This window comes from Macaca fascicularis, chromosome 4, assembly GCF_037993035.2.
Source record: "Macaca fascicularis isolate 582-1 chromosome 4, T2T-MFA8v1.1".
NCBI classification, from domain to species: domain Eukaryota; kingdom Metazoa; phylum Chordata; class Mammalia; order Primates; family Cercopithecidae; genus Macaca; species Macaca fascicularis.
This window is the reverse complement of record NC_088378.1, coordinates 120,048,537-120,066,050: the sequence shown is the minus strand read 5'-3', so window position 1 is coordinate 120,066,050 and position 17,514 is coordinate 120,048,537. Positions and strand designations below refer to the sequence as shown.

General features: G+C 37.9%; 1 protein-coding gene across 1 annotated transcript in view; it reads right to left on the bottom strand.

Annotated features, from left to right (window-relative positions):
• PKHD1 (PKHD1 ciliary IPT domain containing fibrocystin/polyductin) overlaps positions 1-17,514 on the bottom strand; it is a 464,388-nt gene that overhangs the window by 24,047 nt on the left and 422,827 nt on the right. The window contains 2 exon segments of the mRNA XM_005552760.5: positions 8,152-8,239; positions 9,208-9,343. Of these exon segments, the coding sequence (XP_005552817.3) occupies positions 8,152-8,239; positions 9,208-9,343 (224 nt within the window).

The following is a 17,514-nucleotide window of genomic DNA, read 5'->3' as shown; positions in this document are numbered from 1 at the left end:
CTTAATCTTTTTGTGAAAACACTGTCTTTCTTCATCAATTTTGCAGAGCTGACTAAAACTTCTTTTCTGAGAAACATCTTTTACTTCATCTCTTCTGAGCTCCAAAATAAATAAAATGCCCACTAAAATGAAAATAAATAAGCCAAGACTCAAATAAATGATAGGCGCCCAAGATAAATGCAGTTTATACTCTTCAAAACCTATATGCATCAAAATTATGGTCAATAAACTCTTGCAAACAATGAACTGCAGAGTACAGATGTTCAACATGAAATCATTTGCTGCAGTTTTTCCTTTGACAAACGTCCTTATTGTTCCCATCTTTGGAAGAATACAAAGCAGCATTTAATCGAAATGTGTCCGTAGAGCACAGTGAGTTGGCCTCGTAGAACAGCCGCCAAATTGCCTAATGGAAAGTGCTTTAGTTCTAAATGGGTTTACTTTTGCGTTAAATACCAGCTTGCCTTAGAGATCTCTACAAAGATTCCCATATATATCTATGATATTCTCAGATTTGAAGCATATGTGCCCAAAAGCTGAGGCAGTTGCTGCCAAGTACAGTACATTACTCCAGGGTTCATCATATCTTCAGAATAGCTATGATGACATATACAGATGCAATTGACAGGCTCCCTGATCAAGCTGGAATAAACAGTACACTGGCTGGGGGACTTGGGATGGGGTGGGGTGCTGGGCTCAAGCAACTTCGGAATTGATTACACAACTACCAGGAAATGATACCTGAATGGGTTTCTGCAGGATAGATAGTTTCTAAAATACCTTTGCAGCCCAAATTATCCCCACAGCTATCCCACTCACTCCTAGGTATGCGTACTAGCAAACTGTTATATCGTTCATGTTGAGATGTTATCTTTAAAAGTATTAAGGACTTTTTTTGTGCAACTATGATCCATAAATGTTAAAGGATATTGAAGATCTGTAAATAATTGTCCTTTAGTATATAAATTCACTTTTTATAAAGGTTGTAGCTGCCTTTTCACTGAGGACGGTCTACTAAAGGAAAAAGAATATGAAGTTAAATTGCAGAACAAAAGATTTAGAGGAGATATACAGATATGGTTTTGTTGTTGCTATTTTGTTTTTCTCCAGGAAATACTTACAGTAAGTCAGATAATCTATCCCAAATGCTTTTGGTGCATTCTTTCTGAAGTTAAAAAGTAGTATTTCATAATGGCTTCAAGAGAAACTTTCAATCATATAAAATAGGGTATCTTGGTGACATGGGTATGCTAAAAACAGAAAACTACATGTGATTTCTTCCCTACTTCATGACTCATACACATAAAAAAATGTGTGTATATAAGACACCCTCAGAATAGTCCTCACACATTCCCATTGGGTCTCTTAAAAAAAGGTAATAGTGACAATACTGATCCAAGTGAGCTAGTTGGCTTGAGTGTGGCTTGGTGTCCATGGAATAAAAGAGTAAATGTTATCTCATCTCACACCAGTTAGAATGGCAATCATTAAAAAGTCAGGAAACAACAGATGCTGGAGAGGATGTGGAGAAATAGTAACACTTTTACACTGTTGGTGGGAGTGTAAATTAGTTCAACCATTGTGGAAGACAGTGTGGTGATTCCTCAAGGATCTAGAACCAGAAATACCATTTGATCCAGCAATCCCATTACTGGGTACATATCCAAAGGAATATAAATCATTCTACTATAAAGACACATGCACATGTATGTTTATTGCAGCACTATTCACAATAGCAAAGACTTGGAACCAACCCCAATGCCCATCAATGATAGGCTGAATTAAGAAAATGTGGCACACATACACTATGGAATACTGTGCAGTCATATAAAAGAATTAATGTCCTTTGCAGGGACATGGATGAAACTGGAAACCATCATTCTCAGCAAACCAACACAGGAACAGAAAACCAAACATCACATGTTCTCACATGGGAGAAGTGGGAGTTGAACAATGAGAACATATGGGCACAGGGAGGGGAACATCACACACAAGGGCCTGTCAGGGGGTGGGGAGCAAGGGGGAAGGATAGCATTAGGAGAAATACCTAACATAAATGACAGGTTGATGGGTGCAGCAAACCACCATGGCACATGTATACCTATGTAACAAACCTACATGTTCTGCACATGTATCCCAGAACTTAAAGTATAATAACAAATAGATAGATAGATAGATAGATAGATAGATAGATAGATAGATAGATAGATAAAGAGTAAGTAAAGAGTAAGTAGTTTCATGCCTCATTCACTTTGCACAGCCACAACATGATTCTAAGCTGGTGGGGTATGATATCTTAAGGTTACTGAAAGAAAAATAATGAAAGATGAGGTGCAATAAGTGTCAGGAGTGGGACAAAGTAAAATATAAAGTCTCAGTAAGGTATGATATAGGAGAAGGTATGGAGAACAGGTAAGGCATGGAGCATAAGTAAGGTACTGCGTATGAATAATGTGCAAAGTGTGGCAAGGTACAGAGTATAAGTAAGTAAGATATGGACTATGGGTTAGAAATGAAGTGTGAGTAAGGGTCTGAAGAATGTATAAAGTATGGAATATGAGTAAGGTATAGACTATGGGTAAGGTATGGAGTGTGAATAAGGCATGGAGTATGTCTAAGTTATGGAATATGGGTAAGGCATGGAATATGAGTAAGGTACTGGGTATGGTAATGTATGAAGTATGGCAAGGTATGGGATATAAGTAAGGGATGGGCCAGGCACGGTGGCTCACGCCTGTAATCCCGACACTTTGGGAGGCCGATGTGGGCGAATCACCTGATGTCAGGAGTTCAAGACCAGCTTGGCCAACATGGCAAAACTCCGTCTCAACGAAAAATAGAAAAATTTTAGCCAGGCATGGTGATGGGCACCTATAATTCCAGCTACTCAGGAGGCTAAGACAGTAGAATCGCTTGAACCTGGGAGGCAGAAGTTGCAGTGTGCTGAGATCGCACCATGCACTCCAGCCTGGGTAACAGAGCCAGACTCTGCCTCAAAAAAAAAAAAAAAAAAAAAAAAAGTAAGGTATGGACTATACATACGGTATGGAGTATAAGTAGGGTCCTAGGTATGGATAAGGTATGGAGGAGCAATATAAGGCATAAGTGTGAGTATGGTTTGGAGTATGGGTAAGGAATAGAAGAACATGGGTAACATATGGAGTAGATGATGGGGAGGTGAGTTCCAGTATTCATGTGAGAGTATCTGTCATAAATATTACTAGAACATGAAAAAAAGCTAAAAATTAATATTTTTATGCTGCTGTATTATTTTAAGATCAGAAGGTGAGTGACTGTTACATATCCTAAGCACTTTCTATACCAAAATGCCAACAGTAGCAAAATGGTGCCAAAAATGAACAGAATGACAGCATCAAAACAGGCAGTTTGGAATGCAATTCTGAATATTTCATCTTCACATTGGGCAACCTTGGATAAATTCACTTCATTTTCTTACTTTCTTAATGACATGCCTTGTGTCTACAAATTTGTACAAGGACCATTCTGGTCTGTCCTCATTCCTTGGGATTTAAAACCCAAGAAGTTTCTAACTGTACTGCTCACATTAAAAAAAAAAAAGACCAGAGGCAAAAATATGAGTTAGCCACACAGGTGTTACTTTCAACAAAGTGAACAAAAGATAGATTGTGTAAGTGGAAGGGAAAGTCTGGAGAGTCTATGGGGAGATTCTGACAAAATATGCAACATTACCTGGGCCTTTAAATTTGGATTGTATAAAGAGAACGTGGAGAGGGTACTGAGGAGAGCAAGACCTCAAAGTTTGGTAGAAAATTATTTTTGTAGACAGGCTGAAAACATTTAGAGTCTTGTTGTTTTGTTTTGTTTTTTGTTTGTTTTAATTATTTTATTTTATTTTAAATTCCGGGATACATGTAGAGAACATGCAGGTTTGTTACACAGGTAAACGTGTGCCGTGGTGGTTTGCTGCACCTATCAACCCATCACCTAGGTATTAAGCCCCACATGCATTATGTTCCCTGTGTCCACGTGTTCTCACTGGAAAACATTTGATGTCTTAATAAGTAGATAGAGTAAAAAAATTACAGGTCAAAATAGTAAAAATTCAAATTGAAAAGAGAGTGGGAAAATTTATTGTTCTAATAAGAAAGCAATAAGCTGAAGCAAGCTTTAAAAAGTAAGGGTTTTGAAGCTATGAAATGTTTAATCACGAGATGTCAATCGCCCTCCTTAAGAGAATTTTTAGAAGGGGATAATTTCATTTTCTGGAATCGATGAGGTGTAGCTTTGCCAGAAACAAAATGTATAAGCTAAATTAAATGGTGACATTAAAAAAAAAAAAAACTGAGATCTGAGATTAATTCATTGAAAACAACATCAAATGATTATTCATTAACTTGGAGACTTTATTACAACAATTTTATATGTTTCTTAAGAGACAAATAACAAAAAAAATTAAGGAACAATGTCATCAAAAAAAGTAGGCAGCGTGCACCATATGATAGGAATGGTTTTAGGCCAATAATAAATGCAAAACAAGGCACATCTATGATTGACTTATGCCTATCCATTTGAACATTTTGTATATTTTATGGGAACCATCTGAATGAGCTTAGACTCATAGCAAGAGTAGAGCAAGAAATAACTGTAAAATCATGGCCTATTCTTGGAAGTCAGTGATTTTGCAGGTAGGCTGATGTTTGAGTTGGCACATGAGTCATTTCCAAATCTGAAAAAAAATTTTGACAACACAAAACCAACAGAAATGCCTTACCCGATTCATGAGGTGCACAGGAAATTGGATAAGCTGATTTTGTTTTGTTTTGTTTTGTTTTGTTTTGTTTTGTTGTGAGATGGAGTCTCACTCTGTCACCAGGCTGGAATGCAGAGGGCGATCTTGGCTTACTGCAACCTCCACCTCCCAGGTTCAAGCAATTCTCCTACCTCAGCCTCTCGAGTAGCTGGGACTATAGGCACGTGCCACCATGCCCAGCTAATTTTTGTATTTTTAGTAGAGACAGGGTTTCACCATGTTGGCCAAGATGGTCTTGATCTCTTGACCTTGTGATCTGCTCTCCTTGGCTTCCCAAAGCGCTGTGATTACAGGTGTGAGCCACCACGCCTGGCCCATAAACCGAATTTTTGAAGAGTGGTAAACACATCCTCAAATTTGCATAAGAATGGGGATATTTGGCCAATTATACAAAAGTACATACACACCATATCAATTTATAATTTTCAGTGATTTATTGGTATGAAACTTCCTTTCAATGTGTTACTGGCAAATCTCATAGGATGCATCATTATAATTACAATACTAACTGCATAAAAAGCCAGTGCTTGAAATCACACTTCTAGAAAGAAGGATTTGCAAAAGTTAACAAGATTTCCTACTTATTCCCCTATTATAATAGGCAAATATCATGGTAATAATAGATAACTGTGCTTAAAACAAATAACTGTTATTTTCTTTTTTAAAAAAATTTTACCATTACTGATATATATCTCTTTGTATAGTATGCATATTTTGAAACATTATTTTCTTTTTTTCTTGAGACAGAGTCTTGCTCTGTCACCCAGGCTAGAGTACAGTGGTGCCATCTTGGCTCACCGCAACCTCTGCCTCCCGGGTTCAAGTGATTCTCATGCCTCAGCTTCCCAAGTAGCTGTGATTACAGGAGCGCACCGACCATGCCCGGCTAATTTTTGTATTTTTAGTGGAGACGGGGTTTCACCATGTTAGTCAGGCTGGTGTCAAATGCCTGACCTCAAGTGATCCAGCTGCCTTAGCCTCCCAAAGTGCTGGGATTACAGGCACAAGCCACCATGCCCAGCCTGAAAACATTATTTTCAAATCATATTTGAAATCACAAAGAATTTATCAATTCTTTCTCATCTAAAATAGCAACACAATATTTAGTGCAGAGATTCGCTTGAGTCCTAGCTCTTGGTCAGAATTATTCAACAATTCTGAATTCAAGGAGTCAAGATAAACCCATTGGCTCTATTCTTTTACTGGGACCCTGTAAGGATTTTTGAAAACTGTCTGACCTAGAAGTTGTGGGGAAGGGAGTGAATGCTTTCCTTTCTGAGGATATTTTCCATCTACCTTAAAAATCATTTTTAATCCGTTTGGATTCTTGGGACATTTTTAAAATTTTCTCATTGAAACTAGTGGGAGAGATTAAAGAAATTTAACAGATCCTCTTTTTCAGACTGTTGTAATCTCTGGCTCCCTATCCAAATATAGGAGATGATTTTAAAATGTTCCACTGAACCCTCCTATTCTAGGTTATATCAGGTTGACATAAAATGAATTTCTCTTCACCTCAAGGTGAAGCCCCGACTTGGACTGTAATATTGTGCATGATTGGGACTCCCTCTGATGAGAAGGAAATACACAATCCTATCCATGAGCAGAGGAAGAATTTCAAGGTGCTGTGATCATTGTGAGGCCGCTTGTGCAGAGAGGCAACCCCTATGCATGAAGAGTTTGAGGCTGTCAGGCGAGATCTATGTGTTGGGCGATTGACTGCACACAATAGGGAGAAGGCTCCTGGTAGGAAGCATGACTAATAATGTATGGGTTATGTTGGAGGGAGGCCGGTAAGAGGACAAAAAACTCTCTTGTGACACCTGGAACACAAAGTATATTAATTGTAAAACAGAACCTCTTGCTTTTGCTGCCTTAAAACTGAAATCAAAAGGGCCTGAGTCTTAATTTGGCCCAGCAGCCAGGTTGTACTTACCTTTCCGTGTTTCTCGTCATAAAAACTCTTGCTTTTTGCTCCCGATCCAGTCTTCCCCATTTCAATAAATAACACCAATATCCACCCAATATAACAAAATCAAAACCTAAAAGTTGTCCTTAAGTCCTTGTTTTCTTTGCTCCCAGTAGATTCTGCTGATTCAACTTCTGAAAGACATTCTGAATTAATCCACTTGTGATCTCCACCATCTCTTGCCTGGCCTTTTGCAATCACTTTTTAACTGGCTCAGGAGGTTCACTCTTGCGGTTCTCCAATCCACCCTCCACAGAACAGAGTGGTCCTCTAAACATGCAAGTCAGACTCTGGAACTGGCCTGCTTAAAACCTCCAACGGCTCTTCATCTCACTGAGAGTGCAGCCCAAACTCCCCACCGTGGTCCCCAAAGTCCTCTGTTGTCTGTCTGGCTCCAGCACCTCTCTCACTTTACCTCTTCCGTTGATCTCTCTTAGTCATGAGGCTCCTTTGTCTTAATTCTGTTTTGCAAACACATTCTCCTTAACATATTTTCTGTGGATAACATATCGTACTGTTTTACAACATAAAAACACAATGATTGAACTATTTCATAATAAAGAAATATGTGCCTCTTTGAGTAGGGTGTATTTCAATGGTTTTGTGTGTGAGGGGGTTAGATAGGAATTTAGAACTCAGAAACTATTTTTCCCATAAAAACCATGTTATACCTGCTTGCTTCTCTCTAGACCAGGCCCTAAAATGCACATTCTTGGGTCCTTCTGCAGAATATGTAGCCAAACTATCTTAGGCCTAGTAGAAATCTGCATTTTAAATAGATTTTCACATAAACAAGCTTCAAGGAAAGTAAGTGGAGCTGGCAGTGGTTCTGGGATAGAACAGGGAGGCAAAAGAGGATAGACAAAGATCAAAAGGAGAAAAACTAACTCTGAGGGCTGCTATGGGTCAGGTGCTTTTGCATTTATCATCACATTTATTCTTCATACCACTGAGAGCAAGTCTTTCTATTTCCCCATAGAAATCATACTGTACTTGGTAAATTGCTCCCTGGCCCAGTCCATAATACTGTACCAAATAAGGGTGTGTCATGGGGGCACTGAGAGGACTGCAGAAAACCTAGGATTTGATACTCACCCAAAAATGCCATGCACTTTTCCTTACACTACCTTAAGGATACAGATATGTTGAAAATGTTGCTTTATTGTGAAAGGGAAGGGAGAGAAAAGGTGGTGACTTTGGGATTTCCTGGCAGCCTAATCTTCCTTTTCACAGACACTGACACTGTAGATTAGGGATGAAGGAGTTTCCTTCCAAATTACTGAAGAAATTCAGTATTACCAATTTTGCTATGAATTCCTAATGGGTGCAAATATTTTATGTGCAGATAAAGTGGTAACAGATACCTGAAATTTACAGATACTTTACCTACCTTTTAGCACTGAGTCTGATGCTCCTTCCAGGGAAGCTGAAATTGTCCATGGCTCTGAAGGGGGCCCCAGGGACTCCACTCTTCGGTTCTAGAAATGGGAATAGGAGGAGGGAGAAAGAAAAAGTTGGATTCAGAAGAGAATTTTGTGAAGTTAGGAAAGAAGATGGTTCAGATATATGCTTTTATAAAGAACATATTCAGTAGAAATAAAGGAAAGAAAGTGATAAATAAATGTTGTCTTTCTCATGTTAAGAATATATCAGAATTAACTTATATATGAGTAAGGAAATTATTGCAAGACAAGTTGGGGTAGAACAGTGAGGAGAGGAAAGGAAAACTATGTTTATAGAAAAGAATGGTACTATGTGCTAAAGGTTCATAAGAAAGGAAAGGTAAAGAGAAGAAAACAGGAGAGAGCTGGGCGAGTGCCAGACTAGATCAAAGTTTACAGGATTCCAAGTGTGGACCTCAGTGCCACAGATTTCTCTCTGCAAACACGTCAGGGGATGCATTTGTAAGTAGGAGAAAGCCAATTCAACAATCATAGTTCACTGTGAATTTTGTAAATACTGAAAGATAAAATAGAATCAGGACGCAAAGCCTGAAATTAGAATTAAGCACAGAAACTTCTTGTTTTACTTAACCACATATAAGAGAGATTATTTAAAAAAACATAAAACTGTAATGTATCTATAATGTCATAAGTTCCTTCATTAACATATGAAAAACTTCTTCAGATGTAGATCTACTTCTTTGTGAAGGCTAGATTTCAGAGAAGATGTGACAGACCTGCTTCAAGAATTTGGTTGGGGAGGAAAAGTATCAGAATTTTATTTTTACCCTTGATCAAATTCTGAATGTCCAGAGAAAATAGAAGGAAGGCAGGCTGTGAAGTGGAAGGAAAAATGTGAAAGTAGTGAGAAGCTCTTAAGTGCAACAAATTGCACACAGTGGGCACTCTGTAAATCTGGATCAGTGATGACACACTCTAAAAGACAGACTGAATGCTACATGCTACTTAGCTCTAAAGACAGATTGCTTCCTGTGAAACGTTACCTGCTCATCCAAAAATACCAATTGTGGCTGCACTGGAAGCTCATTTCCCACTTCTCCATCTGAAGGCTGGACTAGGACGGAAAGTACATAGGGCCGAATATATATCAAGTTCCCAGTTTTAAAACTGCTTGAATTTCTGGCAGATATAAAAACAAATAAAATACATCCTTGGGATTACACATATCCCTGTGGCAGCAATTTTGCACAATCCATTATTACCAGTGAAAATATTTGCATTTGTCTGTGTTTCTAGAAAATAAGACACTGTGTAGTGAACATGGCTTTATAGCAAAGGTTAATTATGTATGTATTTGATATGTTTTCTTAGCTATAATGAAAATGGACTGGGTGGTAGGGAAAAATCACAAATTATGAGTGTATATTTTTATTATCATTTATTAAAATCAGTCAAAAAACAAAAGTCTCAGTGAAAATTAGCCTCAAACTCATATAGATAATAATAATAAAAGCCTCAGACTAAAATGAGAGGACATGGACATGTCCAATAGTAAGCTATTAAATCAGCTTTCCCAAATAATGCCCTGATTTGTGGGTGTGTTCCAATTCCATGATATAAATACTACCACCATAACTAATTCCAAGATGACAAGATACTACCACTGAGCAGAGCTGGGAAGAGACACCCAACAGCAAACTCCAGTACACCGCTGTTTTACACAGAAGAGCTCATTTAATCTTCACAACAAACCGTATTTATATTCTCTGAGTGTGCTTGTACTAAATGGATTCAATAACTATTCATAGCATTAATGAATTAATTTACTTCAGTTGCATGAAGCATCTGAGGAGAATAATACTTATAATTGCCATTTACTGAGCATGTACTGTATACCAAGTTCCATGATAAAGTGTTCATGTATAATTTCATTGCATCTGTAAAATGACACTATGTGGTGGGTACTCTTGTTTATATATGAAGAAGCTGAGGTCCAAAAAGGCTTGAATAACTTGCCAAAGGTCCTACAAATAGTAAGTATTGACTGAGATCTAGAGTGGTTAACCAGTGAGCTATATTGCTTCTCACTTCCTTTGAACATACTAAGTGCTGACATGACTTAGCAACAAAATGGAACACATACAAAATAGTTATATAATTCATGACAGTGTAAAACATATGTCACTCAGAGTTTTGGCATTTTTGATGACAGAGCTTGCATCATTAAAATAAAATTATACACCTATTGTCCCATTAAGTCTATTGTGTATTACACATCATAGGCATGCAACAGATGTTTGGCAACTAAATGGAGGCACTTGGACATCATATATCATATATAGGACCCTGACATAGAGCATTCCTTGATGAGTTATCCTCAATAGCCTGGGCCAGGTCTCATGAGGTATTTATTTATTTATTTACTTATTTATTTTTAAAATAGCCTACTTTGCTTTCTCCCATTTAATGTTTATAAGTCAACTATTCTATCTCCTAACTACCTCCCCTTCCCCACACGAGGAGGAAAGGATAAAGTATTTATTTAACGTGGAGGGTGCATGTCAGGAAAAAGCGAAGATTTGTTCCGAAAGAAGAAATAGTGGAAGAGCAAATACAAGGGATCACTAAATATGAAGTTTCCGTAGGAAGCAATTTTCTTCTCCCCTAGGAATCCTAGGAAATGCGGGCAGAGTGCAAATATGTGGTCCTAAGAAGCTCTTTAGTCATCTACCAGCGAAGACCCTGGCTTTTTGGCTGGAATCACTCCCTGGGAATTCAACACACACTAGCCCCCACATCGTTTCTTAGTTTGTTTAGCCTGAGTGGCTAGGGCTCCTTTCCTTTTTTAAAGGGAACCATTTAAAAATCCATGCTATTAATTCTATCCTTCTGTGGGTTCCAGGTTATTAGAAAATTCTAACGTTGTTATCAGATCCTATTTCTCCCCTAATCTTTTTCCTTAAATTCTTTCTGATGGGGGCTAGGATGCAGGCAAGCAGTCTGGGTTAAAGAAACTGAAAGACTCCATCAAAGATTCTGACATAAGTACATTGACATCTAGAGACGAAGGGAGGGAAACCAACTGCCTGAACACACGCTAAAAGGCCCATTCCTGACACACTTTAAAGTTTATTGTGAGCAAACATCTCTTGTTAAATGTAAACAGCATCTCACTGGAGGTCACAGACTTGCTGCTGCAGCATATCCCAAGGTAATACCACTTTAAGCTCCACATAAACTCTTAAGCAGTTTCTGTCCTAAAACCTGACCGTAGGTGGTACAGTTTTTTACGATATGTTATAATAGTGCAATAAATCTGTTAGCTTAAAATCGAATCTCCGTGGCCTTTTAGAGAAATCATCATTAAATGCAGGGTCCTGTTAATGATGCCATCGAAGTGAAATTGTTTAATCTGCTAAGGGGGTGAAAGGTCACCAAATGAATTTTTTATAATACATCAACTTGACACGCAATAGGGAAAACTGTAATAGATAAAAGCAAAGGAAAAGGGCACTGTCTTCTTCTGATAGGTCAATAGCAGCCAAGAGAGTCACTCATCCACTTTCCTTTCACGATGGGGCTCCTTTTGCATTTAATATGGACACCCAATTAATACCTCAGCACCACAGACAACCTCATTTTAGGTGACTTATAGCAATTTCTCCCCCTTCCTTGAAATGAAAGTGATCACAATACATCATAGCATTGTGCGAATTAACGTTAATTGATTCAAGTTACCAAGCAATGATGGGCCACTTATATAATCTAGGCGTTATTGGGTGCTAGAAGGGATGGAGGGAAGATTAGATTCCAGTGTCCGTTGCTGTGACGACGGGAGTCACCTGACGCCTTGTTAGACAGTTGTAAGGTTCTATTGCTGGCCCCAGTGGGGTCGTCAGTAAACTGGAGTGATGTCCAAACATCATTACATGCTGCTCCAATATTAAAGCAAAGGGATTAGCAACTTATTGCAAGCAACCTGGATTTGTCATTGTGCTGTCGTTATCCAATTTCCAACTGCTAATGTGACTGTAGCCTGCAGGCAGAAGGACCTACAGCCAAACTTTAAAAAATGGGGGAGAAAAGTTCCCTCCATTCATCCCAGTTTTTACCATTATTTAACAGCTTCCAATACCCAGTTAGGTATGTGAAAGAATTTTTTTTTTCTACAACACTTAAATGCAGGCTAAAGGAGAAAAGTCAAGAAAATACAGAAATTTCCCAATTAAGAGATCACTCCTATTCATGTCAACTCTTGCTTTTCAATTCCACCAGATCTGAAATGTTTACCTTGTAGAAGATGGAATTATTTCTATCTGCATGGAAAACTTAAAGAGCAAATAAATTTTATTAGTGAAAACTGGCTCTCAGCAAGACCTACTGTGGTGGGGTGGGGTGAGGTGAAGTTGGGGTGGAAATACTCTGTCTTCAACCTTCTGCTCAAAGCTACTAAGCCGAGTTCCTATAAAAAGCCTCATGTTTTGATTGAATGCTTCAGGATGTCCTGAGCATTTTTTATCTCTCTTGTTTTAAATAGGCTAGATAAGGCTGAATATTCTATATGTACCACAAGGGGACTTGAATTGTAAAATGATTTTGGACAATTTTGTACCCTGAAAGAAAAAAGTAAATTCTTTAGTCAATTCTAAAAAAATCTAAAATATATATATTATGTTAATATAGGAAAAATACAAATATAATGTCAACATATTTCTATATATTTAACAAATATATGTTAACCCTTCTACTATGTACAAACATTGTTCAAGGCACTGTGAGATATGCAAAGATATAGAACACCATGATCTCCCCCTAAAGAATAACCTTCTATATACTTTGTATGACAAGAATGACTTTTCTGGTTATCCTTCTGAGTTGATAGATGCAATTTTCTTACCTTTCATGGTCCTGATGCTCCCTGTTAAACCTATCTAGGCTTCCTTAGCAAATAGCCAACTCCTAAGAGGGAAGAAATGTCTTATGATCTGACAGTTTTTTTCTGGCACTGTGATCTTGCGGTTCCAAGCCTGGCATATTATAAGCACCCAGTACATGTTGCTATAGTAACACTTGCCAAATCAGTACCCATTATGCATTCCCTCTGTTCTTAGGTCACTAATTGCCTCTGAAAAACTACCACTCATCTTGGCCTTCAACTTCACATTCTGGGGCACTCCTGAAGCAGTGTGCTTACTTCTATTCTGTGATACTTCTGATTAAACTCTTGTGATTCCATGGAATTATTCATTTAAAAATGAGATTTCAGTAACCTTAGGTGTAACTTGCAGTGGATCAGAAGTATATAAAGACACAGAATAAACACAGGACATCTTCCAACAATTCAGGGGACAAAAACACCTCTTAGGAGTTGACTAGCTGCTAAGGAAGCCTAGATGGGTTTAACAGGGCATAAGGACAATGAAAGATAAGTAAAATCAATTATAAGCAAAAAATCAGGGGACAAAAACCTAAGTATTTTAATTGGCAAATCATTTAAAACAATATTTTATAATAAATCTAGCATGACTATTTTATCTAGGAGAATGAAAACTCTGCATTTTTAAAGATCATATGCAAAATAACCAAAATTTCCTGTTTATCCTGGGGAGCTGTAGCAGTCATAAGTCTGTTCAGGAAAACAGAAATCACTCAAGGTCTTTCTAATGGAAGAGATTTAATTCAAGATATTGGTTGCACAGGAGTTTTAGAATAGTAGAAAAGTAAAACAGGCTACCTTTCACTACATGTGATATATTGAATGATAATTTATTGTGATTTACAATGTGCTTAGGCACACTTGGGAATATAATCATAAGTCGAAACCTTGACCACCTAATAAATATTATAAAGATTAACATTTTATACTCAAGTTAATGTTATGAAAAACTGGATTAATGGTTAAGCAGCTTCATAGCGAATTAATGATTTATTTGTAATAGATATGGAATGAGATTTAGTATAACATCTTCTCATTAAATAGTTGAATAAATGCTATTTTTCATATCCATTAATTTTCAAATCTCTAGATTCTTACAGGGACCATATGATATTTTGAACGTTATAGCTGTTCAGTTAACATTGGGGAATAAAAAACATTGAAATATAAGCTTTCAAGAGTCTATTATATTTACCTGCGAGTTCACGATGTGTACAAATAATTCTTAAATTAATTGATTTTAAGGTAGTGTCATCTGATTTTGGAATTAGAACTTTTCTGGATGTGGATGTGTCAACAGCAACAATAGATTACAATTAACATCCTGTTCACAATAAAATAGCAGAAAAAAATATAAACTGCAGGACAAGAATTAAAGATTTAGTGGTCTGGCGCCATTCAGTATAAGAAAAATAGTACTCAAGGGCATCACTGCAAAAACAGGATTGTGAAGTAAATGACAGATTTGATGATGACCATGAATCATCATAACAAATGTGAATAGTCTACATTATTTCCCATTTAATAAGTCTGAATATTATGCAATCTTTGTCTTTTTTTAATGTTTAAGAGTTGAAGACTTAAAAATGCTTGTTATTAATGGAAGAATTTTTAATTGTATAGAAAGCTTGCTTACGTAGAACATCTCACTTTCCCACGAAGCCACACATATGAAGTAAGATTGCAATAATTTTGCCATTGACCCAATTAAACAAAGTAGCGTATTTGTACTGCAGTGAAAAGAAGGAATGATGTAAAAACACTCTTTAATGGCAAAGTTGTGGTTTTTGTCATGGGGAAGAACAGAGACAAGCCAGTAGTATAGGAATCTCTTCTAGGATGAACATTCTGCCGGTCTTGAAAAGAACGTACTTCCTTGCTGATAGAAAGAGTCTACTATTTCATGCTCCAAACAGCTGTCTTCTAGAAAGCAGGTGCCCAGGATGCATAAAGAGGAGAAGATGCAGAAGAGAAAATGTTAAAGGTGACTGAATGCCAAAAGACTTGTATAATTTATTGGCTCTCCTGGTTTTCTTCTCTATTCCAAAGTAACCTGATAGGGTGCTCCTTATGCAGAATGAGGGAACTTAAAAACACACTACTAATGTGATAAGTATATACATGTTGCGCATACACAGATAAACACTCCCACAGTGTCATGCTCACCCTCATGGTAACTGTTTTAATAGCCCAAAGTTCATGGCAATGTCATGGACAAAGAGCTTTATGTGACATGGCATATTAGTTTCTATTGTTGTATAACAAATTACCACAGTCAGCGGCTTACAGTAACACCAATGTGTTATCTCCAGGGAGTGGGCCAGGAGTCCAGAGAGGCTTGGCTGGGTTTGCTGAAGAGTTCACTTCCAAACAGGTTGTTGGAAGAATGTATTTCCTATGACTATAGAATTGAGGTCCCTGCAAAACCAAAATGAGATCCCACCTCATGCCAGTCAGAACAGCAATTATTAAGAAGTCAAGAAACAACAGATACTGGTGAGCCTCTGGAGAAATAGGAATACTTTTACACTGTTGGTGGGAGTATAAATTAGTTCTAACACTGTGGAAGACAGAGTGGCGATTCCTCAAGGATCTAAAACAAGAAATACCATTTGACTCAGCAACCCCACTACTGGGTATATATCCAAAGGATTATAAAGCATTCTACTGTAAAGACCTATGCACACGTATGCTTATTGCAACACTATTCACAATAGCAAAGACTTGGAACCAACCCAAATGCCCATCAATGACAGACTGGATAAAGAAAATGTGGCACATATACACCATGGAATACTATGCAGCCATAAAAAAGAATGATTCATGTCCTTTGCAGGGACATGGACAAAGCTGGAAGCCATCATTCTCAGCGACCTAACACAGGAACAGAAAACCAAACACTACATGTTCTCACCCATAAGTGGGAGGTGAATAATGCCAATACATGGACACAGGGAGGGGAACATCAGACACCGGAACCTGTTGTAGGGTGGGGAGCAGGGGAAGGGAGAGCATTAGGACAAATACCTAATGCATGTGGGGCTTAAAACGTAAATAGCGGGTTGATAGGTGCAGAATACCACCATGGCGCATGCAAGAAGACAACAAACGACAATGGAGGTCAACAAAGTTTTGGAAGTTGGAAAACATGGTGATGGAAACTTAGCTAAGCAGAGGAAGCTTGAATCCAGATGCCTCTAGAGGAGGATAAAGACCGGAAGAGGCCAGTTCACTGTGTATTATTTACTTTGAAAGTAGACAGCTACTCCATCTCTTCCCCACAAAACAGAGTTGGTAGCTTCTTTCTTTATTTCTTTCTTTTCTTTTTTTTTTTTTTTTTTTTTTTGACAAGATCTGGCTCTATCACCCAGGCTGGTGTGTAGTGGCACAATCTCAGTTCATTGCAACCTTCCTCTCCCAGGCTCAAACAATCCTCCCACCTCAGCCTTCCAAGTAGCTGAGACTACAGGCATGTACCATCATGTCCAGCTAATTTTTGTGTTTTTGTAGAGATGGGGTTCACCATGTTGCCCAGGTGGGTCTCAAACTCCTGGACTCAAGCTATTCACCCACCTCCACCTCCCACAGTGCTGAGATTATAGGTGTGAGCCATCACACCCGGCCCAAAGTTGGTAGCTTTTGAAAGTAGCTAGTACTCTCTTAGAAAAATGTGTCTAGTATGGCCTGAATTTGTTGAAATGCATATAACCCCATTAAATTAACAAGAGCAAACCACTGGAGAACATCCTTGGTACTTTTCCATGAAAGCACTGCATTCCTAGACTCATTTCTGCTGGCTTAAGTTCAGTTCATTGGCTCGTCAATAGCTCTCTAGTGAGTTCAGTGGAAAACCCAGCTGACTGTGATAAAGCTGAAAGAAACAAGGCTGGCTCTGGGGCCTGTGTCAGGTTTTATGGTTTTGTTTTGTTTTGTTTTTTATCATACTGTGCAACACTGGGAAACATGAGAAACCTTGCTAATTCTCATTGAATGCCATAGGATATGGCATTTCTCATTCGGGAGAGGTTTGTTCAGATATACTTAAGAAGCAGCCCTTCCTTATCTTTAGAAGATTTAATCTTTGCCTTATGTCTAGAAAATATCTTTTAAAATACTAAAGAAAAAGAGAGAGATAGGGGGATAGAACACATTGCAACACAAAATCAATTCTATATTTTACACTTTCAACTCTTTCTTATTAAATCAGAAATAACTGAGTCAAAAGTAAAAAAACATGATGGCTATGACAAATGGTGGGTGACAAATAAAAGCAATCTTTTCTCTGAAGCTATTTCATTTCTTCATGATAGAATGGCATGCCCCACATATATGTGTGTGTATACCTAAATTTGTGCTGGATCCACTCTCTGCTGGTTTTCCTCTCATGTAGCTCTATTGCTTCTACTCATTGACT